The sequence below is a fragment of the Mesoplodon mirus genome (assembly GCF_964341445.2).
Source record: "Mesoplodon mirus genome assembly, chromosome: X".
NCBI classification, from domain to species: Eukaryota; Metazoa; Chordata; class Mammalia; order Artiodactyla; family Ziphiidae; genus Mesoplodon; species Mesoplodon mirus.
Genome location: NC_138981.1, coordinates 48,910,387 through 48,934,154, shown reverse-complemented (window position 1 = coordinate 48,934,154; position 23,768 = coordinate 48,910,387). Strand labels below are relative to the sequence as shown.

General features: G+C 39.3%; 1 protein-coding gene across 6 annotated transcripts; it reads left to right on the top strand.

The window, feature by feature from the left end:
- Nucleotides 1-34: 34 nt before the first annotated feature.
- Nucleotides 35-21,951, top strand: LOC309796736 (uncharacterized protein). 6 transcript variants are annotated; one of them, XR_014292494.1, is made up of 6 exons: nt 35-141; nt 1,084-1,187; nt 9,638-9,705; nt 16,808-16,853; nt 20,765-20,879; nt 21,377-21,951. XR_014292494.1 is itself a non-coding variant. In XM_082610037.1 (4 exons), the coding sequence occupies exons 1-3, from the start codon at nt 43-45 to the stop codon at nt 20,838-20,840; spliced, it is 279 nt and encodes a 92-aa protein (XP_082466163.1). In that variant the 5' UTR covers nt 35-42; the 3' UTR covers nt 20,841-20,879; nt 21,377-21,951. The 6 variants fall into 6 exon arrangements, 2 of the variants coding, with proteins under 2 accessions (XP_082466163.1, XP_082466162.1); XR_014292493.1 differs by lacking the exon at nt 16,808-16,853; XR_014292496.1 differs by lacking the exons at nt 35-141; nt 1,084-1,187 and adding an exon at nt 2,479-2,676.
- Nucleotides 21,952-23,768: the final 1,817 nt, after the last annotated feature.

Below are 23,768 nucleotides of genomic sequence, written 5' to 3'. Positions count from 1 at the left end.
CCGCGCTGGCCCCGCCTCCCGGACGCTCCGTAAAGTAAGGAAATGGCCGAGCAGGGGAGGCGGCGAGGCGGGGAGGCGGCGAGGCGGCGAGGCGGCGAGGCGGCAACAGTTCGTTGGCTGGTGTGGCCATATAACCTACTTGTAAGCCAAGTTATTTTCTGCGGGCCTCTAATATGTGTGGCCCTAAATATGTGTGTTCTCGAATCTTAGTGACCAAGTGATCGCCAAGGCCGCATCAGACAAGGGTGGGGGGTCGGTGCCTTTGTCTACAACGGAAGATGGCGACGGGCAGGGTGTGAGAAAATGGCCGCCAGGGTCACATGTTTTGCTGAGTATACCCACCTGAAATGACTACGTTAGCTGCTCCCAGCAACCGTCCCAGCTTGCGGGGTCCCAGAGGAACCCTGAGGGAGCCACTCAGAGCTCTTTCTGCTGCAGCGCAGATCCACGGCCAGGCCTACAAACCGAACAACTGGAAGCCTCTCCCACCCATTTGCCTTCTTCCCCTCCTCCTCCCTCCCTCCCTCCCTCCCTCAGGCCCCAGAGCAGCGTCTGCTGGAGGGAATGGATTTACCTCTGGAGTGGGGACAAGTAAGGGTTTCTTCAGAAGCCATCTCAGGGAGCTCCTGACCCGGCTGGAGAATGAGGTCTCCCCCTTAAAAAAGTAATTACCAGTCTGAAAATGTCTTCTTCCTGATAATTTAGTTCCAGCCACTCCTCTTCCTCTAGCCTAAACTTTGGGGTGAGGCCGAGCCCCTCTATCCCAAGGATATCAACCTCTAGCATATCCAGGCAGAAAATGACTTCCTCTGCCTACTCCTACCTCTTATATACGAAGGACTCACTGCCCCTACGTCCATGGAAGGCTTCTAAACTCTTACCCTAGAGAAACACAACTCCTCTGGACCCCAGACCAGCCCTGGCCACCTCCACCTTCCCCCCTGCATTAGCAAATTCTTCCTTTTTCTTTAAGACCTAACTCTTGTCGCTTCTATGAACTTTCCCAGCTGAGTGAGAAACTCAGAGCACTTGTTGCATTTATCACTTAGTACTGTAATCATTTATGTGGCTGTATCTCCACAGGAGAGTGAATTCCCTGAGACTAGGGGCCATATATCTTCGCACCCTCAGCAGGACCCAGCACAAGACTGGTACAAGGCATGCTTCAGCAAATGTTTGTTAAATGGGTAAGTTTACAGGCCTACACCACAAATCAATGGGAAATGGACATTTCAGTAGATAGTGCTGGGAAGTTTGGCTCACCATAACGAGAAAACTAAAACTGGATCCCTATTTATTTCCACATGAGAGGGTGGAGAATATCTTTGTGACCTAGGACTGTGGAAGGACTTTTTAAACAAAGTCCCAAATGCACAAACCATGAGGAAAAAATTTGTGATGAAGTCTTTGATAGGAATGAAAATTGGTATTACTACTTTGGAAAACAATTAAGAAGTCATCAGAATAGTTAAAGATGGCCCTGGGACCCAGCAATATTCATTGCAGAACTGTTAGTAATAGAGAAAAAAATCTCAACAATCTAAAAGTTCACCAAAAGGAGAATAAATAAATAGTGGTATAGCCACACAACAGAATACTATATACAACAGTGAAAAAAATGAACCAGAATTGGGTATATCAATCCAGATAAATTTCAGAAACATAATGCTGTGATAAAATGCAAGTTGTGGAAGGATACATGATGTGTGAGATCATTTATATAGATTTTTTTAAACTAGAATACAATGCACTATTTTGTTTATCAATTACATAAATATGTAAACAATATTTTTTAAACAAAGGAATTAAACACCAAATGCAGAATGGTGATTACCTCTGGGGAACAAAATGAGAGAGAAATACACAGGGGACTTTGACTGTCTAATATTTTATCTGGGTAATAGGTACATGGGTGTGTGCTATATTATTCTTCATACTTATTTGTATGCCTGAAGTATTTCATATTTTTTTAGAAAGACTATGAGGATCTATAACAAAATTAATAGTGTCTAAATCTAGATCAGTGGTTCTCAAACTTGGGCTGCAGCAGAATCACTTGGGAGAGCTTGTTAAAATACCAGATGCTGGGCCCCACACCCAGAATTGTGTTTTAGTTAAGCCTGTAGTAGAGCCCAGGAATTTGCATTTCTAACAAGTTCCCAGGTGGTGATGGTGGTGTTGGTGGTGATGGTGGTAGTGGTGGTGGTGGTGGTGGTGATGGTGATGATGATGAAGAAGATGAAGAAGTTGATGATGATGAAGCTGCTGCTGTTGCTAGTCCAGGTACCACATTTTGAGAACTGCTGACAGAGAAAATGAAATTATCAATGAATTTAGTTTTCTTCATTGTGCTTTTCTTTGTTTTCCATGTATTCAATGAGTGAGTGTTACTTTAGGGAGAGGTTTTTGTTGTTTTTTAAATTCTCTTTCATCTCTACTTCCCACTCTCATTTCCTTCATGTAGGCAAGCATTTTTTTTTTGTGGTATGCGGGCCTCTCACTGTTGTGGCCTCTCCCGTTGTGGAGCACAGGCTCCGGACGTGCAGGCTCAGCAGCCATGGCTCACGGACCCAGCTGCTCTGCGGCATGTGAGATCTTCCCGGACCGGGGCATGAACCCGTGTCCCCTGCATCAGCAGGTGGACTCTCAACCACTGCGCCACCAGGGAAGCCCTAGGTAAGCATTTTAAAGTGTTTTATACATAGCTTTTTGTATATATGTGTTCTTGCAAAATATGTATTGTTGTTTTACATGCACATATTTCCCCAAAATTTTCATTTTTCCGTTTTTCAAAATTCAGAACAGTTGAAAAAATAGTACAATGAAAGCCCATATACTCTTAATATTTTGCCAAATTTGTTCTACTTCTCTTTATATGTATATGTATACATCTTCTTTCAGGCAGTATAACAGCTCACCCCTAAAAACTTCAGCACACATCTACTAGAATAAGGACATTCTCCTGCATAACCACAATACCATTATCACACCTAAGAAAACTTACTAATTCAATAATACCATCAAAGATACCCTATATTCAAATTTTCCAGTTAAGCCCAAAATGTTCTTAGACCTGCTCTGATTTTTTGATCCCAGTATCTAATTAAGGTTTGTGTATTATGTTTGGTTGTTGTAGCACTTTAACCTCTTTTAATCTAAAATAGTACCCCTAGATTTTTTGTGTGTTTGATATTACACTGATACTTTTCAAGAGTCCAGGCCAGTTTCTTGTAGAATGTCCCACAGAATATCTGGATTCATCTGCTCTTTCCACATGATTAGATTCAGGTTAAATAATTTCAGCAATAACAGTACATAGAGGATACCACTTACTTCATATTGTGTCTCCTCAGGAGGCACATAACACCAGGTTGTCCCACTGTGGAGAATGTTTTGTGTCTGTGCATTTTTGTTTTATATAAATGGTATCTCAATCTGTTTCTTACTTTTTTCATTCAGCCTTTTGTTTTTAAAGTCTATCCATATTGCTGTGTATACATCTAATCCATTGCCTCTAACTGCTCATGCTAACCAGTGTGCCTTCACCACATTTTCCCTGAATGTTCCCCCGATAATGGACAGCAAGATTGCCTCCAGCTCCATGACACCACAAGTAATACTGTGATGAACATCCTTGTGCATGTCTCCTTATTGGCCTGTATGAGAATTTCTTTTGAAACATATATCCAGGAACAGAATGATTGCATCATGAAGTGTGCATATACTTAGTTTGACTAAGAATACTAATACTGCTAAATGGTTCTCTGGGATGGCTACACCAGTCCAGTTTTACCACCAGTGTACAAAGATTCCTGGATCCCTACATCCTCACTGACACATAACATTTTCCAGCTTTCTAGTTTTTACTGGTCTATTAGGTTTAATAGGTATTACTATATCTTACCTTGCTTTAGTTTACATTTCTCTGATTATTAATTAATTTTTTTTTGGCCGTGTCTCACGGCTTGTGAGATCTTAGTCCCCTGACCAGGGATTGAACCTGCGCCCTCAGCAGTGAAAGCACAGAGTCCTAACCACCGGACCACCAGGGAATTACCACTAATTAATTTTTGAGCATCTCTTTAGATGTGTGTCAGACGCCTCTTCTGTAAATTGCCTGCTTGTATAGTTAGGCCATTTTTTTCTATTAGGGTTCCTATCTTTCCTGTTGATCTGCTAGAGTTCCTTATATAGTCTAGCTATTAGTCCCCTGTTGGTTTCAGTCCCCTGAAACCAACAGGATTCTCCCCCTGTTTTAACTTTGCCCATGATAGCCATATTTGAACAGAAACTGTTAATTTTAATGTAGTCAAATGCATCACATTTTTGCTTTATGGTTTTTGGCTTGGGGTTGTTTTTTTTTTTTTTTGCGGTACGTGGGCCTCTCACTGTTGTGGCCTCTCCCATTGCGGAGCACAGGCTCTGGACGCGCAGGCTCAGCAGCCACGGCTCACGGGCCCAGCCGCTCCTCGGCATGTGGGATCTTCCCAGACCGGGTCACGAACCCGTGTCCCCTGCATCGGCAGGCAGACTCTCAACCACTGCGCCACCAGGGAAGCCCGGTTTGGGGGGTTTTACTTAAAAAGTAGCTCCCTCCTCCTAGGTCACAAAGATATTCTTCTATTTTTTTTCTATTAACTTTATAGTTTTACCTTTCACCTTTAGGTTTTAATCCATTTAGAATCCATGCTCATATGTGGTGATAGGTAGGTATGCAATTTTATTTTTTCCACATAATGAGCCACATTTCCCACCACCAAATACTAAACAATCCTTCCTTTTTCATTGATTTACCATGCCACCTTTGTCATATATTATGAAACATACACACATAGGTCTGTTTCTGTTCTTGTACTAATACCACCTTGTTTTTAATATTTTGTAATGTATCTTAAATCTGATAGGGCAAGTCCCCTCCTCTTTAGTCTTCTTTTGAGTTGTCTTAACTATATCTCTGCATAAATTTTAAAAATTTTATCAAGCTCTTCAAAAAACCAACTGTAATTTTGATTAGGATTGCACTGAATTTATAGATTAATTTGGGGGAGTTGACACCATCAAAATATTAACTTGTCCCATCCAAGATCATGGAATATCTCCTCATTTGTTCAGTTGACCTTCTATCTGTGCTCTTTATTAAGAGTTTAAAGTTTTCTCTTTAGAATTTTTGTGTGTTTTTTACTAAGTTAATTCCTAGTGGCTTTACAGTTTTTGTTAATATTCTGATTTTTTTTTTTTTTTTTTTTTTTTTTTTTTTTTTGCGGTACGTGGGCCTCTCACTGCTGTGGGCTCTCCTGCCACAGAGCACAGGTTCCAGACACGCAGGCTCAGCGGCCATGGCTCACGGGCCCAGCCACTCCACGGCACGTGGGATCCCCCGGATTGGGGCACGAACCCGTGTCCCCTGCATCGGCAGGCAGACTATCAACCACTGCGCCACCAGGGAAGCCCTGAATATTTTTATTTTTTGAATAGATTATATACACGCATTTTGAATAGCAAAACTATATAAAAATTATACTTTGAGAATTGTCACTCATCTTTGTCCATTCTACCCAGTTGCCACCATACACACCGCCCACAGTTACCAGTTTTATTCATTTTTTTTTAATTCTTCCAGTGTTTCTTTATGCAGATACAAACAAGTATAAATGTATATCCTATTCCAGCTCCCTCTTTCTTACACAAAAGGTGACATACTATACTATACATACAGTTATACATGTTGCTTTTTTCACGTGATACATCCTGCAGGTCCTTACATATCAGAGCATTAGGAAGTTTCCACTACATAGAAAGTCATGTAGTATGACTTGAAACTGTTGAAAGCTGAGAAACCGTTACATTATGTGGATGTGTAATAGTTGATTTAATAACTGCAGTACCCTACTGATGGATGTTCAGGGTATTTTCAGTCCTTTGGTATTACAAATGGTGCCATAATGAATAGACATTTCATATGTATGCAGATATTTCTATAGGATAAATTCTAAGAATCACATTTGTAACTTTGGTAGATATTGCCAAAATTTCCCTCCGTAGGTGTACCATTTTGCACTTACCACCCATGTATGAGTTTATGTGTTTCACCACCACCTCACTCAGAAAGTGTATCATTAAAGACTTTCGGATTTTTGCCAATGTCATAGGTAAGAAACAGTGTTTCACTCTAGTTTTAATTGACATTTCTCTTATGATGAGTGAGGTTGAGCATCTTTTCATATGTTTAAGGGTCATTTTTGTCTTTTCCTGTGAGTTGTCTATTTATACGCTCTGTTTATTTTCTCGATTTCTACAAGCTTGTTATATAATTAGAGAAATTAGACCTTTGTGAATGATATCAGTTGTCAGTATTTTTTCCCAGTTTTTTTTTTTTTTTTTTTTTTTTTTTTTTGCGGTATGCGGGCCTCTCACTGTTGTGGCCTCTCCCGTTGCGGAGCACAGGCTCCGGATGCGCAGGCCCAGCGGCCATGGCTCACGGGCCCAGCCGCTCCGCGGCATATGGGATCCTCCCAGACCGGGGCACGAACCCGTATCCCCTGCATCGGCAGGCGGACTCTCAACCACTGCGCCACCAGGGAGGCCCCCAGTTTGTTGTTTTTTTGACTTTGCTAATGGATTTTTTTTCCAAGCAAATTTTACTTTATTTTTATGTAAACAAATTTATCTATGTTTTCTTTTATGGATTCTAGATTATGATTTGTGCTTTTGTGATAGATTGCATTAATGACCCCAATTTTTTATGTGTCTCCACACCCTTTGGTAGTGCCCTCCCATACTGACTGAGTTTGGCCATATAATTTACTTCAACCAACGGGATAGTAGCAAATTTGATATAAGCAGAGACCTGAGAAAGCTCTTGCATATTCTGCTTCCTCTCTTGGACCCCTGCCACTGCTATGAGAACATACCCAGGCTAGTCTGCTGGAGGGATGTGAGAGACATATAGAAATGAGCCTGGTCCTCCCAGCCAAGGCATCCTATAGCAGCCAACCTCCAGCCAAGCCACCAGCTCAGTGCAGACACATGAGCTGGCAGAGTTGAGATCAACAGAGCCTGATCCAGCACGTAGAACCTCTCAGCTGACCATAGACTCTGTCTAAGTTTGGGTATCTAAATATTCATTTTGGTTTTTTATAGAGAATTATTGTAGCAATAGTCCCCCATCATTGTTCTTCCTTTTCAGAGATATTCTGGCTGTGCTTGTTTGTTATTTTTCCATTTGATCTTTAATTCAGCTTGTCTAGTTTCAGAAAAAGAAAAGATATGGTATTTTTAATTAGCTTATACTAAATTTATAAATTAATTTTACATCTTTATGATTTTGAGTCTTCCTATTTAAGAAAATGGGGTGCCTTTCTATTTGTTTCTTCAGAGTGTTACAAATGTTTTCTCTTGAAGGATTTAGACATTTCTTGTTAAGTTTGTTTCTACGTATTTGCTGTAGACTGAATGTTTGTGTCTGCCCCCACCCCCCAAATTTTACATTGAAACCTAATCCCCAATGTGATAGTGTTTGGAGGTAGGACCTTTGGCAGGTGATTAGATCATGAGATTGGAGCCCTCATGACTGGGATTAGTGCCCTTATAAAAGAGACCCAAGAGAGCTCCCTTGCCACTCCTGCTATGTGAGGACACAGCGAGAAGATGGCTGTCTATGAACCAGGAAGTGGGCCCTCCCCAGACATAAAATCTTTGAGTGTCTTGATCTTGGACTTCCCAGCCTCTAGAACTGAGAATAATAAATTTCGGTTGTTTATAAGCCAACCAGTCTGTGGTATTCTGTTATAGCAGCCCCAACAGACTAAGACATTATTTTGTCTTTTTTGTTGCTATGATAAATGGAGCCTTCTCTTCCATATATCTTCTAACTGAATGATTTCTATATATTAATTTTATATCCTGCTACCTTGCTGAGTTCTCTTGTTTGTAATAGTTTTCTATTGGTTTGCTCGGGTTTTCTGGCTCTACAGTCTTATCTATAAGTAATGATAGCTTTACCTCCTCCATTCCAATTGTAATTTCTAATTTCTTTTTCTTTTCTAATCACAATGCTTTTACTACCTCCAATATAATGTTAAATTGTAGTGGAGAGAGTAGATACCCTTGTGAGTTTAGCATATAAATGCTGCTAGTGTTTACTGGTTAAGTGAAGTGCTGGATTGCTGGATTTGGGAATGGATGGATGGATAGATAGATAGATAGGCAGACATAATTATATTAAGGAAGAAATTTTTATAAAGAATTTTTTGTAAAGGATGGGTATTGAATTTTGTCAAATGGTTCTTTGGCATCTCTGAAAATGATGATACGATTTTTCTCCTTAGATTCAACTATATGTTAGATTGTATTAATGGATTTCCTAATATTGAATGATTTTTGCATTCTTGGAAATAAACTCCACATAGTCAGGGATTCTGTTTGCTAATATTTTATTTAGGATTTTGCATCGATATTCATAAGTGAAGATTGGTTTATATCTTTTTCTTGTGAAATCTTTGTTAGATCTTGATATCAATGTTATACTCACTTCATAAAAAGAATATGAAAGTGTTCCTTCTTTATCTAGGATCAGGAAAATAAAAATAGCATTCAAATGATCTGCTTTTCAGTGTTAGCAGACTTCCCCAGTGAAATCATCATGGCCCAGTGCTTTTGGGGGAAAGTATCTCTTTATAACTTTTTCTATTTCTTCCATGGAAATTGGTCTATATGGACTTTTTTCTTTTAGAGTTTTGCTAAATTATATTTTCCTAGGATGTTTTCCATTTCTTCAAGATCTTTAAAACGATTTGCATAGAGTTGCATGAGGAAGTCCTTTATAATGTTTAAAATGTCCTCTTACTGGGGCTTCCCTGGTGGCACAGTGGTTGAGACTCCACCTGCCAAAGCAGGGGACATGGGTTCGTGCCCTGGTCCGGGAAGATCCCACATGCCACGGAGCGGCGGGGCCCGTGAGCCATAGCCGCTGAGCCTGCGCGTCCGGAGCCTGTGCTCCGCAATGGGAGAGGCCACAACAGTGAGAGGCCCACGTACCGCAAAAAAAAAAAAAAAAAAAAAAAAAAAAAAGTCCTCTTACTATTGTTATGTCCAACTTTTCATTTCCTGGTTTGTGTCTTTGTGCTTTCTCCTTTTCTTGATTATTATTTAATGGCTTATGTATTTCTTTTTCACAGAATTGGTTAATCTATTTAGTTCTACTGTTACCTGTTTTCTAACTCTTTTATTTGAACTTTTCTCTTTGTTAATTCTTTCCTTCTGTTCCCCTTAAGTTTATTCTGTTTCTCTTTCACTAACTTTCTGAGTTGGGTTCATTTAATTTTTTCCCTTGTTTTTAGTATAAGTATTTTGAGGCAATGAACTTTTCTCTGACTGCTGCTTCATCTGTACCCATAGATTCTGATACGTAATGTTTTCATTATTATTATTGTCTAGAAGTTCAGCAATTTTGGTTTCAGTTTGCCCTTTGACCCAAGAATTGTTTGACAGAGAATTTTATATATTCAGATGGAAGATCTTTTTTACATTGATTTCTACTTTTATCCAGTTGTGATCAGAGAACATTGTCAGTATTAGTTCTACCTTTTGGGATTTATTGAGATTTTCTTCTTGGCCTAATATTGATTTTGTTGTTTAGGTTTTCTGTATTCTTACTGGGTTTTTGTTGCTGTTGTTGTTCATTTGATCTGTCCTGGAATGAGAAAGGTGAGTTAAATTTCTCCTGTTTTTAGTGTGTTTCAATCTATTATCTATTGCTCCTTGTATCTCTTAATATTTCAGCTTTGTGAAAGTTGCTATGTTATTTGATACAGAAATACTCATAACTTTATATTTTCATTGTGAATTGTGGCCTTTTTTGTCTCCATTAATGCTTTTTTGTAATAAGTATTTTATTTCAGAATAATTTTAGTTTTATAGAACCCTTCATCTAGTTGCCACTCATGTTAATATCTTATATAACTACATCTGTGAAAACTAAGAGATTAGCATTGGTACGTTGCTATTAACTAAACTCCTGACTTTATTCAGATTTCACCAGTTTTTCCACTAATATCCTTTTTCTGTTCCAGGCTCCAAACCAGAATCCCACATTGCATTTAGGCATCATTATCTCCTCCAACCTGTGGACAGTTCCTTAGTCTTTCCTTTTCATGACATTGACAGTCAATTAATGCCTTTCATTCTGACTTTCTAACTTGGCTGATAATTAAGATTACAACCTCTGCTTGCTTTATTTGCATTTGACTGGTATACCTTTGCCCTACTTGTATTTTTAACCTCTCTGAATCTATTTGTTTTAGTTGACTCTCTTGAATACATAGTAGGGTTTTGCTCAGGGATCCAACAGAAAAACGTTTTTCTTTAAATAGATGAGCTAAGACCATTTATATTTATTGACACAAAAGATGTTTGGTGTTAATATTGTCACATTAAGTTTTATTTTCTTTTTTAGCTATATTTTTATATATTAAAATTATGTTACTTTGTAGTCTATTTTCTGTGATTTTTTTATCAGTTAACACTCAATTTTTTTTGTTTTCTTTTATTTTTTGGATTTATGAATTTTATTTATTTTTTTATACAGCAGGTCCTTATTAGTTATCCATTTTATACATACTAGTGTATATATGTCAATCCCAATCTCCCTATTCATCACAACACCACCATGCCCCTGCCACTTTCCCACCTTGGTGTCCATATGTTTGTTCTCTACATCTGTGTCTCTATTTCTGCCCTGCAAACTGGTTCATCTGTACCATTTTTCTACATTCCACACATATGTGTTAATATATGATATTTGTTTTTCTGACCTACTTCACTCTATATGACCGTCTCTAGATCCATCCACGTCTCTACAAATGACCCAATTTTGTTCCTTTTTATGGCTGAGTAATATTCCCTTGTATATATGTACCACATCTTCTTTATCCATTCGTCTGTCGATGGGCATTTAGGTTGCTTCCATGACCTGGCTATTGTAAATAGTGCTGCAATGAACGCTGGGGTGCATGTGTCTTTTTTTTTTTTTTTTTTTTTTTTTTAGTTTCTGCTTTATAACAAAGTGAATCAGTCATGCATATACATCTGTTCCCACTTCCCTTACCTCCTGCGTCTCCCTCCCTCCCACCCTCCCCATCCCACCCCTCCAGGCAGTCATAAAGCACCGAGCTGATCTCCCTGTGCTATGCGGCTGCTTCCCACTATCTATCTACCTTACGTTTGGTACTGTATATATGTCCATGCCTATCTTTCGCTTTGTCACAGCTTACCCTTCCCCCTCCCCATATCCTCAAGTCCATTCTCAAGTAGGTCTGTGTCTTTATTCCTGTTTTACCCCTAGGTTCTTCTTGACATTTTTTTTTCTTAAATTCCATATTATATGTGTTAGCATACAATATTTGTCTTTCTCTTTCTGACTTAACTTCACTCTGTATGACAGACTCTAGGTCTATCCACCTCATTACAAATAGCTCAGTTTCATTTCTTTTTATGGCTGAGAAATATTCCATTGTATATATGTGCCACATCTTCTTTATCCATTCATCCAATGATGGACACTTAGGTTGTTTCCATCTCCGGGCTATTGTGAATAGAGCTGCTATGAACATTTTGGTACATGTGTCTTTTTGAATTATGGTTTTCTCTGGGAATATACCTAGTAGTGGGATTGCTGAGTCATATGGGAATTTTATTTTGAGTTTTTTAAGGAACCTCCATACTGGCTATATCAATTTACATTCCCACAGCAGTGCAAGAGGGTTCCGTTTTCTCCACACCCTCTCCAGCATTTGTTGTTTGTAGATTTTCTGATGATGCCCATTCTAACTGCTGTGAGATGATACCTCATTGTAGTTTTGATTTGCATTTCTCTAATAATTAGTGATGTTGAGCAGCTTTTCATGTGATTCTTGGCCATTTGTATGTCTTCTTTGGAGAAATGTCTATTTAGGTTTTCTGCCCAGTTTTGGATTGGGTTGTTTGTTTTATTAATATTGAGCTGCATGAGCTGTTTATATATTTTGGAGATTAATCCTTTGTCCGTTGATTCGTTTGCAAATACTTTCTCCCATTCTGAGGGCTGTCTTTTCATCTTCTTTGTAGTTTCCTTTGCTTTGCAAAAGCTTTGAAGTTTCATTAGGTCCCATTTGTTTATTTTTGTTTTTATTTCCATTACTATACGAGGTGGATCAAAAAAGATCGTGCTGTGATTTATGTCAAAGAGTGTTCTTCCTGTGTTTTCCTCTAACAGTTTTATAGTGTCCGGTCTTACATTTAGGTCTCTAATCCATTTTGAGTTTATTTTTGTGTATGTTGTTAGGGAGTGTTCTAATTTCATTCTTTTACATGTAGCTGTCCAGTTTTCCCAGCACCACTTATTGAAGAGACTGTCTTTTCAACATTGTATATCCTTGCCTCCTTTGTCATAGATTAGTTGAGCGTAGGTGCTGGGTTTATCTTTGGGCTTTCTATCTTGTTCCATTGATCTATATTTCTGTTTTTGTGCCAGTACCATATTGCCTTGATTACTGTAGCTTTGTAGTATAGTCTGAAGTCAGGGAGTCTGATTCCTCCAGCTCCATTTTTATCCCTCAAGACTGCTTTGGCTAGGGCTTCCCTGGTGGCGCAGTGGTTAAGAATCCACCTGCCAATGCAGGGGACACGGGTTCGAGCCCTGGTCCAGGAAGATCCCACATGCCACAGAGCAACTAAGCCCATGCGCCACAATTACCGAGCCTGCACTCTAGAGCTCCGAACCACAACTACTGAGCCCGCGTGCTGAAACTACTGAATCCCGCACACCTAGAGCCCGTGCTCCTCAACAAGAGATGCCACCCCAATGAGAACCCTGTGCACCGCAAGGAAGAGTAACCCCCGCTTGCTGCAACTAGAGAAAAGCCCGCGCGCAGCAGCAAAGACCCAACGCAGCCAAAAATAAAATAAATAAATTAAAAAAAAATAATAAAGACTGCTTTGGCTATTTGGGGTCTTTTGTGTCTCCATACAAATTTTAAGATTTTTTCTTCTAGTTCTGTAAAAACTGCTATTGGTAATTTGATAGGGATTACATTGAATCTATAGATTGCTTTGGGTACTATAGTCATTTTCACAGTATTGATTCTTCCAATCCAAGAACATGGTATATCTCTCCATCTGTTGGTATCATCTTTAATTTCTTTCATCAGTGTCTTATAGTTTTCTGCATACAGATCTTTTGTCTCCCTAGGTAGGTTTATTCCTAGGTATTTTATTCTTTTTGTTGGAGTGGTAAATGGGAGTGTTTCCTTAATTTCTCTTTCAGATTTTTCATCATTAGTGTATAGGAATGCAAGAGATTTCTGTGCATTAATTTTGTATCCTGCAACTTTACCAGATTCATTGATTAGCTCTAGTAGTTTTCTGGTGGCATCTGTCGGATTCTCTATGTATAGTGTCATGTCATCTGCAAACAGTAACACTTTTACTTCTTCTTTTCCAATTTGTATTCCTTTTATTTCATTTTCCTCTCTGATGGCCGTGGCTAGGACTTCCAAAACTATGTTGAATAACAGTGGTAAGAGTGGACATCCTTGTCTTGTTCCTGATCTTAGAGGAAATGCTTTCAGTTTTTCACCATTGAGAATGATGTTTGCTGTGGTTTTGTCATATATGGCCTTTATTATGTTGAAGTAGGTTCCCTCTATGCCCACTTTCTGGAGAGTTTTTAACATAAATGCTTGTTGAATTTTGTCAAAAGCTTTTTCTGCATCTATCGAGATGCTCATATGCTTTTTATTTTCAGTTTGTTAATATGGTGTATCACATAGATTGATTTGCATATATTGAAGAATCCTTGCATCCCTGGGATAAATCCCACCTGATCATGGTGTATGATCCTTTTAATGTGTTGTTGGATTCTGTTTGCTAGTATTTTGTTGAGGATATTTGCATGTATATTCATCAGTGATATTGGTCTCTAATTTTCTTTTTTTGTAGTGTCTTTGTCTGGTTTTGGTATCAGGGTGATGGTGGCCTCATAGAATGAGTTTCAGAGTGTTCCTTCCTCTGCAGTTTTTTGGAAGAGTTTGAGAAGGATGGGTGTTAGCTCTTCTCTAAATGTTTGATAGTCTTCACCCGTGAAGCCATCTGGTCCTAGACTTTTGTTTGTTGGAAGATTTTTAATCACAGTTTCAATTTCATTACTTCTGATTGCTGTGTTCATATTTTCTATTTCTTCCTGGTTCAGTCTTGGAAGGTTATACCTTTCTAAGAATTTCTCCATTTCTTCCAGGTTGTTCATTTTATTGGCATAGAGTTCCTTGTAGTAGTCTCTTAGGATGCTTTGTATTTCTGCAGTGTCTGTTGTAACTTCTTTTTCATTTCTAATTTTATTGATTTGAGTCCTCTCCCTTTTTTTAATGATGAGTCTGGCTAATGGTGTATCAATTTTGTTTATTGTCTCAAAGAACCAGCTTTTAGTTTTATTGATCTTTTGTATTGTTTTCTTTGTTTCTATCTCGTTTATTTCTGCTCTGTTATTTATGGTTTCTTTCCTTCTACTAAGTTTGGGTTTTGTTTGTTCTTCTTTCTCTAGTTCCTTTAGGTGTGAGGTTAGGTTGTTTATTTGAGATTTTTCTTGTTTCTTGAGGTAGGCTTGTATTGCTATAAACTTCCCTCTTAGAACTGCTTTTGCTGCATCCAATAGGTTTTGGATCGTCATGTTTTCATTGTAATTTTTCTCTAGGTATTTTTTGATTTCCTCTTTTGATTTCTTCAGTGATCTCTTGGTTATTTAGTAACGTATTGTTTAGCCTCCATGTGTTTGTGTTTTTTACGTTTTTTTCCCTGTAATTCATTTCTAATCTCATAGCGTTGTGGTCAGAACAGATGCTTGATATGATTTCAGTTTTCTTATGTTTACTGAGGCTTGATTTGTGACCCAAGATGCGCTCTATCCTGGAGAATGTTCCATATGCACTGGGAAAGAAAGTGCAATCTGCTGTCTTTGGATGGAATGTCCTATGAATAAATATCAATTAAATCTATCTGGTCTATTGTGTCATTTAAAGCTTGTGTTTCCTTATTAATTTTCTGTTTGGATGATCTGTCCATTGGTGTAAGTGAGGTGTTAAAGTCCCCCACTATTATTGTGTTACTGTTGATTTCCTCTTTTAGAGCTGTTAGCAGTTGCCTTATGTATTTAGGTGCTCCTGTGTTGGGTGCATATATATTTATAATTGTTATATCTTTTTCTTGGATTGATCCCTTGATCATTATGTAGTGTCCTTCCTTGTCTCTTATAACATTTTTATTTTAAGGTCTATTTTATCTGATATGAGTATTGCTCCTCCAGCTTTCTTTTGATTTCCATTTGCATGGAATATATTTTTCCATCCCCTCAGTTTCAGTCTGTATGTGTCCTTAGGTCTGAAGTGGGTCTCTTGTAGACAACACATATATGGGTCTTGTTTTTGTATCCATTCAGTGAGCCTGTGTCTTTTGGTTGGAGCATTTAATCCATTCACGTTTAAGGTAATTATCTATATGTATGTTCCTGTGACCATTTTCTTAATTTTCTTGGGTTTGTTTTTGTAGGTCCTTTTCTTCTCTTGTGTTTCCCACTTAGAAAATTCCTTTAGCATTTGTTGTACAGCTTGTTTGGTGGTGCTGAATTCTCTTAGCTTTTGCTTGTCTGTAAAGCTTTTGATTTCTCCATCATATCTGAATGAGATTCTTGCCAGGTAGAGTAAACTTGGTTGTAGATTCTTCCCTTTCATCACGTTAAATATATCATGCCACTCCCTTCTGACTTGTAGTTTCTGCTGAGAAATCAGCTGTTAACCCTATAGGAGTTCCCTTGTATGTTATTTGTCATTTTTCCCTTGTTGCTTTCAATAATTTTTCTTTGTCTTTAATTTTCTTCAATTTGATTACTCTGTGTCTCAGTGTGTTTCTCTTTGGGTTTATCTTACCTGGGACTGTCTGCGCTTCCTGGACTTGGGTGGCTCTTTCCTTTCCCATGTTAGGTAAGTTTTCGACTATAATCTCTTCAAATATTTTCTTGGGTCCTTTCTCTCTGTCTTCTCCTTCTGGGATCCCTATAATGTGAATGTTGCTGTGTTTAATGTTGTCCCAGAGGTCTCAGGCTGTCTCCATTTCTTTTCATTCTTTTTTCTTTATTCTGTTCCATGGCAGTGAGTTCCACAATTGTGTCTTCTAGGTCACTTATCTGTTCTTCTGCCTCAGTTATTCTGCTATTGATTCCTTCTAGTGTATTTTTCATTTCAGTTATTGTATTGTTCATCTCTGTTTGTTTGTTCTTTAATTCTTCTTGGTGTTTTTTCTTTAATTCTTCTAGGTCTTTGTTAAACATTTCTTGCATCTTCTCTATCTTTGCCTCCATTCTTTTTCCGAGTTCCTCGATCATCTTCACTATCATTATTCTGAATTCTTTTTCTGGAAGGTTTTCTACCTCCACTTCATTTAGTTGTTTTTCTGAGGTTTTATCTTGTTCCTTCATCTGGTACATAGCCCTCTGCCTTTTCATCTTGTCTATCTTTCTGTGAATGGGGTTTTTTTCTGATTTTTTTTAGTTGTCCTGACATTTAGAACAGTTTATACTTTGGTCTAGTGATTAATTTTAGGTATCTTGTTTTTTCTAGTTGTTTATTGCTAATGTAAATAATGTTATTGATTTTTATAAGTTGATTTTGTACCTGGCAACCTTGCTGAACTCTTTTTAATTCTAATAGTATGTCAGTTGAATCTGTTGGTTTTATCTCTTCTCTTCCAGTCCTTACATGTCTCATTTCTTTTTCTCCCTTTATAGTATTAAACAAGACTTCCAGTTCTATGTTAAACAGTAGTTGGTGAGAGTAAGTATCTAGTCTTTTTCTTTATCTTCAGGGAAATGCATCTTAAATTTCTCCATTTACTGCAAAATATGCTGTAAAGTTTTGGTATGTAACCTTCACCAAGTTAAGAGATTTGCCTTCTATTTGTATTTTTTAAAGAGTTTTCATCGTAAGTAGACATGTGACATACTTTTTCTACATTAATTGAGATACTCATATGATTACACTCCCTTAGTCTATTCATGTGGTAAATTACATTGATAGATTTTTCTGAGTTTGAATGCATTATCCTTGCATTCTTGGAATTAACTCCATTTGATTGTGATGTATTTTTAAAATACTGTTGGATTCTATTAGCTAATATTTTATTTAAGATTTATGCATCTATATTCATAAGTGAAATGAGCCTACAATTTTCTTTAATTGTCCTTATCTGTTTTTAAAATCAAGACTTCAAGATTTTACTAGACAAATAAAATGAGCTAGGCAGCTTTCTCTCCTTTTCTATTTTCTGGAATAACTTGTATAGGAAGAGAAGTAACTCCTGAGAGTCCCGCACATTATACCTGTAAATCCATCTGGGCCTGGATTTGGGGGGAAGGGATGTCCTTACCTACCATTTCAGTTTCATTAATGCCTAGTGGTCTATTCATGTTCTCTACTTCCTCTGCCATTTTTATTATTTTATATTTTTCTAGGAAAAAAACTTTATCTAGATCTTTCCAATTATTTCTGTCTAGTTCCTAGCAGTCAGATTTCTGGCTTGAGTACTTGGTGGTGCCTTCACAGAGAGGGGGGCACAAGAGGAGAAGCATATCTGTCATTTGGGGGCCAGAGGAAGTTTGGCTACCTCTACACTTTCAGCAAAGCAATGGCTATATGTGATTCTCTGTTGCTTTGGATATTTGTGATTATGTATGAATGTGTACACTTCTATAAAGGTGTGTTTTCATACATGATGCTCTGGTGTGTTTCTGTTTATATGAATGTCAGGCTGAAAAAGAACAATTTTTCTGTGTAGTTATTTTTCTGTATCTGTTTGCATGGTTCCGTGAGCTGTGATGGGGGTATTTCCATGGTTCTCTCAATGTCCCTGTGTACATCAGCATCTCTGCCAGCTGGTAATTCATTCTGTGTGATTTTCCATGTCTTGGAGTATCTGCAACTGTGAGGGTTCTTGATTCTATGTGTATCTTTATGTCTCTGCACATGTCTGCATCTCTGAGGGTGGGGGATTATGTATGCATCTCTGTGTCTTACTGTAGAAATAAATGTATGCAGTGCACATGCTACGTGGCAAGTTCAGACTCTCCAAGTCTGGAAGAAACATTACAACAGGAAATGCTCTGGATTCCAGCTTCCGGATGGAATTTCACTCAGAAAAATACCCCTTCCTGGTCCTCCCAATAACTGCAGCATTCTTTGTCTTTCTTGAAGAGGCTGAGTTGAGGGGGTTTATGCTAACCTTGACCTCAGAGGCCACGTCTTTCAGGAGGATTTGGCAGAGCCATGAAATTCCACACCCTGCCACTTGCCTCTTGCCAGGCCTACTGCTTCCTCCTAAACCCTTTTATAGCTCCACATTATCTACCAGACCAATTCCAATCTAAATTGTCCAGAGAGGCCAGAAGAAGACACAGGGAGATGAGGAGAAAGAAACAGAATACGATTTTTATAAAGAAATAGATAAAGATAGATATGGGAATTGGGGATAGAGAAATGAGAACAAGGAGATAAAGAGACAGAGACCAAGAAATAGGGCCTGAATGGTAGGAACAGATAGTCAGAAATGGTGATAAATAAACAAAGAAGGTTAGGGACAGAGAGATGTACAGACGGATTGAATGGGCAGTGTAGAAAAAGAGGGACTGACAGAAATGAGGCTGGAATGTAGGGAGAGAGAGAGATGGGGACAGAGACACAGAGATTGGGGTCAGAAAGGCAGTTACATAAAACATGAGGATAGAGACACAGAGATGATAACAGCCAGGTAGATAAAGAGAGTGACTGGGATTAGATAGACAAAGATAGAAGCGGAGATGGTGTTGAGGAGGAAGAGGTTGATGATATAGAAACTAATTTTTTTTTTTTTCGGTACGCGGGCCTCTCACTGCTGTGGCCTCTCCCGTTGCGGAGCGCAGGCTCCGGACGCACAGGCTCAGCGGCCATGGCTCACGGGCCCAGCCGCTCCGCAGCATGTGGGATCCTCCCGGACCGGGGCACGAACCCGTGTCCCCTGCATCGGCAGGCGGACTCTCAACCACTGCGCCACCAGGGAAGCCCCCAAAACTAATGTTTTTTTAATTGAAGTATAGTTGATTTGCAATGTTACAGGTGTACAGCAAAGTGATTCAATTATATATATGTAAATATATAGGTATATGTAGTCTTTTTCATATTCTTTTCCATTATAGGTTATTACAAGATATTTAATACAGTTCCCTGTGCTATAGTAGGTCCTTGTTATTTATTTTTAGGAGCTAATACTTTTGAGCATTTGTTATATTTGAGGCATGGTTCTACAAGCTGTACATGTGTTAGTTCATTTAATGCTCTTGGTAACACTGAAGCAGGTACTGTTATCAGCCCTGTTTTACAGATGAGGACACTGAGGCACAGCAAGTCAGCAGCACAACTAGGATTGGAATCCAAACAGTCTAACACCAGAGGCCATACTCTTGACTACTCTGTCAGTGACAGAGAGATACAGACAGGGATCTGGGGACAAGATAGCAAACAGATGAAACACACATAGGGACAGAAAGATGGAAACAAGAGACAGGCACATGAGGAGAGCCACCCAGCAAGAGAGATGGTAAGAGGTAGAAAAGGGGTGATAGATGAGGAGAGACTCAAAGAGGGAAACAAGGGCAAGAAGACCAACATAGGGGTATGTGTGTGAGAGAGAAACAAAGAGAAGGTAAATGTTAGTTGTGAGGGGATGGGAGGCTGGGGTGAAGACAGAGACTGGAACAGAAAGGTGAGAATAGAAATAGAGAAAGATAGGTGGGGAACAGAGACAGATGAATGCAGCAACGTAAATAGAAAGATGAGAACTGGGAGACAGGCAGAGATAAGATAAATAGGTACAGAGTGATGGAGACAGAGGGGTGGACAGAAAAGAGGCCAAGGAGCCAAAGGAAATTGAAAGAGAAACAGAAAAGACAGAAATTTTGGAACACAGATTCAGAAACAGATGAGGTAGGGTAATATGGTATTATATATGTGAGGATGGAGACACAGACCAAGAGGAGAACCATAAGTTAGATGGGGACAGGATAGAGACAAGGCAACCCCCAACAGAGGCAATGGAGAGAGAGAGAGAGAGCAATAGCAAGAAGGGGAGAGATTGAGAGAGAATAGGAGAGATAGGAAAGAGAAACCACCAGAGAGATGTAAACAGAAAGACAAGAGAGAGCAAAATAAGAGATGGGAGACATCTGAAAGGTGGTGACAGTGATGGTGAACTGGGGTGACAGTAAAAAATAAAAGAAATAGAGGCACAGAATGAAGTAATTTTGATTCAACAAGCACTCACAAGTCTCGGATATATCAGGGCTGGCACTGGGCTGTGTGGTACCCAATAGGCTGTGAGCTCAGGAAGGCAGGGCCTGGGCCTTTGTTATGCAATACTGTATCCTCCACCTACAGTATACTCCCAATCATGTGGAGGGCTACCATTTATTAAACATTAGGTACTGGGGACTGTGCATGCGTTTCATGGATTATGTTATTGAATCCTCAAAATTCTGATGTAGTAGGTATTGTTATCATCCCCAGTTTACAGATGGGGAAACTGAGACTTAGAGCAATGAGTAACTTACCCAGGGTCACACAGAGGAGCTAGGAGTGAAGCCCCAGCCTGGACCAATGGTGAGAGTATGTCATGAACCAAGGATTAGGATGAACCCTGTTCTTTCTGTACACCCAAGGTGCAAAAAATCAAATTCCAATCTGCCTGCCTCCAAGGCCTACATGTTTGACCACCATGCCACACTGCTCCAGTGAAGACTCACTCACAGACTGATGGAAGACTGCTGAACCAAGGTAAGTGTGTCCTGACTCCTTACCCTCTGGAGCTCCCTCTATCTAGCAAAGGAGGATGACCTGGCTACCTCAGAGAGAGTGAGAAAAGTCCTGTGAGTGACAGGAATAAATCCCTGTGGGAGAACCTCGGCCAGGGAAAATCAAGAGAATGCTTCCTGGAGGAGAAAGTAGTTCAAAGAGGCCAAAGACAGATTTACAGAGAGGTCAGTGAAGCTTCAGGGTCCCTCATGTGTCTCTTCCAAGGCCCTGCTTAACAATCAGCGAAAAATCAAAGAGTACTGAAGATGTGTACTCTTCACTCTATAAGAAAATTGAAATGCCCTGACATCTTACAGCTCATATATGAAAGAAACTAAACAGGTTTTCCCAAATTTGACAATAGTCCTAAAAATGTACATTATTGTAAAGCTGAAACTTTTCTAAACTATCAATAGTAAAAAATTTCTATCAACCGTGCTATTAAGAAAGACTGACTAATATTTCTATTCTCTCTACAGAAAAATGATCTTATCTCATGCTTCAGTGATAAAATAAAAGCCATCAGACATGGGAGAATTGTTCCAGGACCTTCATCTTCCCCCCACTGAATCTCTAAACCTCCCAGTATCTGTGTTCATCTTTTGTTTCATTCCTTCCTGTTACAATGAAGGGCCTGAGGACCTCTCCTTCTCTCTGAGGCCCAGTGCCCCAGACCCCAGCCGCTCCTTTCCCTTCCATTATTCCCTTTCTCTTCTGTGTTCCCATCCGGTCCCTCTCTGTGGTCTCTGGGTCTTTCCCAGCAGCAAACAAGCATAGTCTAGTATCTCCCATCTTAGAAAAATCATTCTTTGCCCCTCCTCCTACCATCACCTTAGCTCTCTGGGCTCTGTTCCCATTCACAGCCATGTTTCACAAGGAAATCGCCTACACACCTAGCTCCACTTCAGCAGGATGGGGGGCAGTGTTTTATTCCCTCTGACCTCGGGGAGGGTCCTGTAACAATCTACCCTCCCACCAGCACTCTATCCAATTATTCCTGCTTTTTAAATTTTATTTATTTTTCACGATAATACATTAAAAATTTTATAATATACATATCTGTACAGTTTGAATAAATTATAAAACAAATACCTATGTACCTGTACCCATCACCCAGCTTCAAAAACAAATCATTTCTGAATGACAAAACCCGCCATGTAGCCCTCCCCAGTCACATCTTCTTCCCCTCCCTGAGGTAACCAGTGTCATTTTTCATGCCTTGCTTTTTTGTATGGTTTTACAACATATTACTGCATCCATATATTGTATAATTTTGAATGTTGTTCAACTTGATATAAACATATTCTTTCATGACTTTTTTGAATCAGTATTAGGTTTCCTGAGTTCTATCGATGTTGATACATGTAGCTGAAGTTCATTCATTTATTTTTATTTGTTTCATTTATTTATTTTTTTTTAGTACACGGGCCTCTCACCGTTGTGGCCTCTCCCGTTGCGGAGCACAGGCTCCGGACACACAGGCCCAGCGGCCATGGCTCACGGGCCCAGCCACTCCGTGGCATGTGGGATCCTCCCGGACCGGGGCACGAACCCGCGTCCCCTGCATCGGCAGGTGGACTCTCAACCACTGCGCCACCAGGGAAGCTCCATTCATTTATTTAATTATAGTATTCCATTGTATAAATATGTCTCAATTTATTCATCTTATTTTCTTGTTTCTGTTTCTTGCTGTTTCAAACAGGCTTTGGTGAACACTCTTGTAGTGTCTCCCAGTATACACATGTGAGGATTTCTCTAGGGGAGCGATTATCAAACTTTCTGGTCTCAGGACTTGCTTTACATTCTTAAAAATCAATGTAGACCCTAAAAAGCTTTGGCGTATGTGGGTTATACCAATTGATACTTGCTGTATTAGAAATTAAAACCGAGAAAGCTTAAATATATTAATTTAAAAATAATAAGCCAATTACATTTAACAAAAGTAACATTTTTATGAAAAATAACTCTATTTTCCAAAACAAAAAGAATATAGTGAGAAGAGTGGCATTGTTTTACATTTTTGCAAATCTCTTTACTGTATGGCTTAATAGAAGACAGCTGGATTCTCATATCTGCTTCTGCATTCAATCTGTTGTGATATTACATGTCATGTAGCCTCTGGAAAACTCCACTCTACGTACTTGAGAGAATGAGAGTAAAAGAAGCAAATAACATCTTTCTAGTATTATGGCTTTGGTTCCCCCACCCCCCATCCCTGCCCTCAGGATCCCCAGACCACATTGTGGGAACTACCGCTCTGGGATAGACACCTAAGATTGCTGGACCTAGAGTATGTGCATAGCTCAGCTTTACTAGAAAATGGCCAACATTTTCTAGAGTGGTTGTATCAGTTTACACTCCTACCAATGGTGTATCCATTCACTCTTCATCCATTCTGGTTTCCACCCCACCACTCCTCCAAAACTACTTATATCAAGGTCACTACCAACACCCGTATTGCCGTATCCAATGGACCCCTTTCAATCCTCATTTTAGTTGACTTCTCAGCACTCTTAAAACATCCCTGACACGTCGCTAGTTATGTCCCTATCTCTTTACCACCTCCTACTCCTTCATCCAACCTCTAAACTTGAAATTTCTCAGAGCTCAGTCATGGATCCTCTTCCTTTCTCTTTGTTCTGTCTCAGACTGACTTCTCTCGTTTTTTAATGCTATCGCTATACTGCCAACTCTCAAAATATCTGAAACCAGACCTCTCTGGGATGTACAATATATACCACTATCTGCTTGACTTCTTCCTTTGGCTATTTCAAGGGCATGTAAAACTGAACTCTTGATCTTCCCCTGAAAACCTGTTCCTCTTTCTGTCTTCCTCATCTCGATGAATGACCTGGCCTCACGTCACCAGGT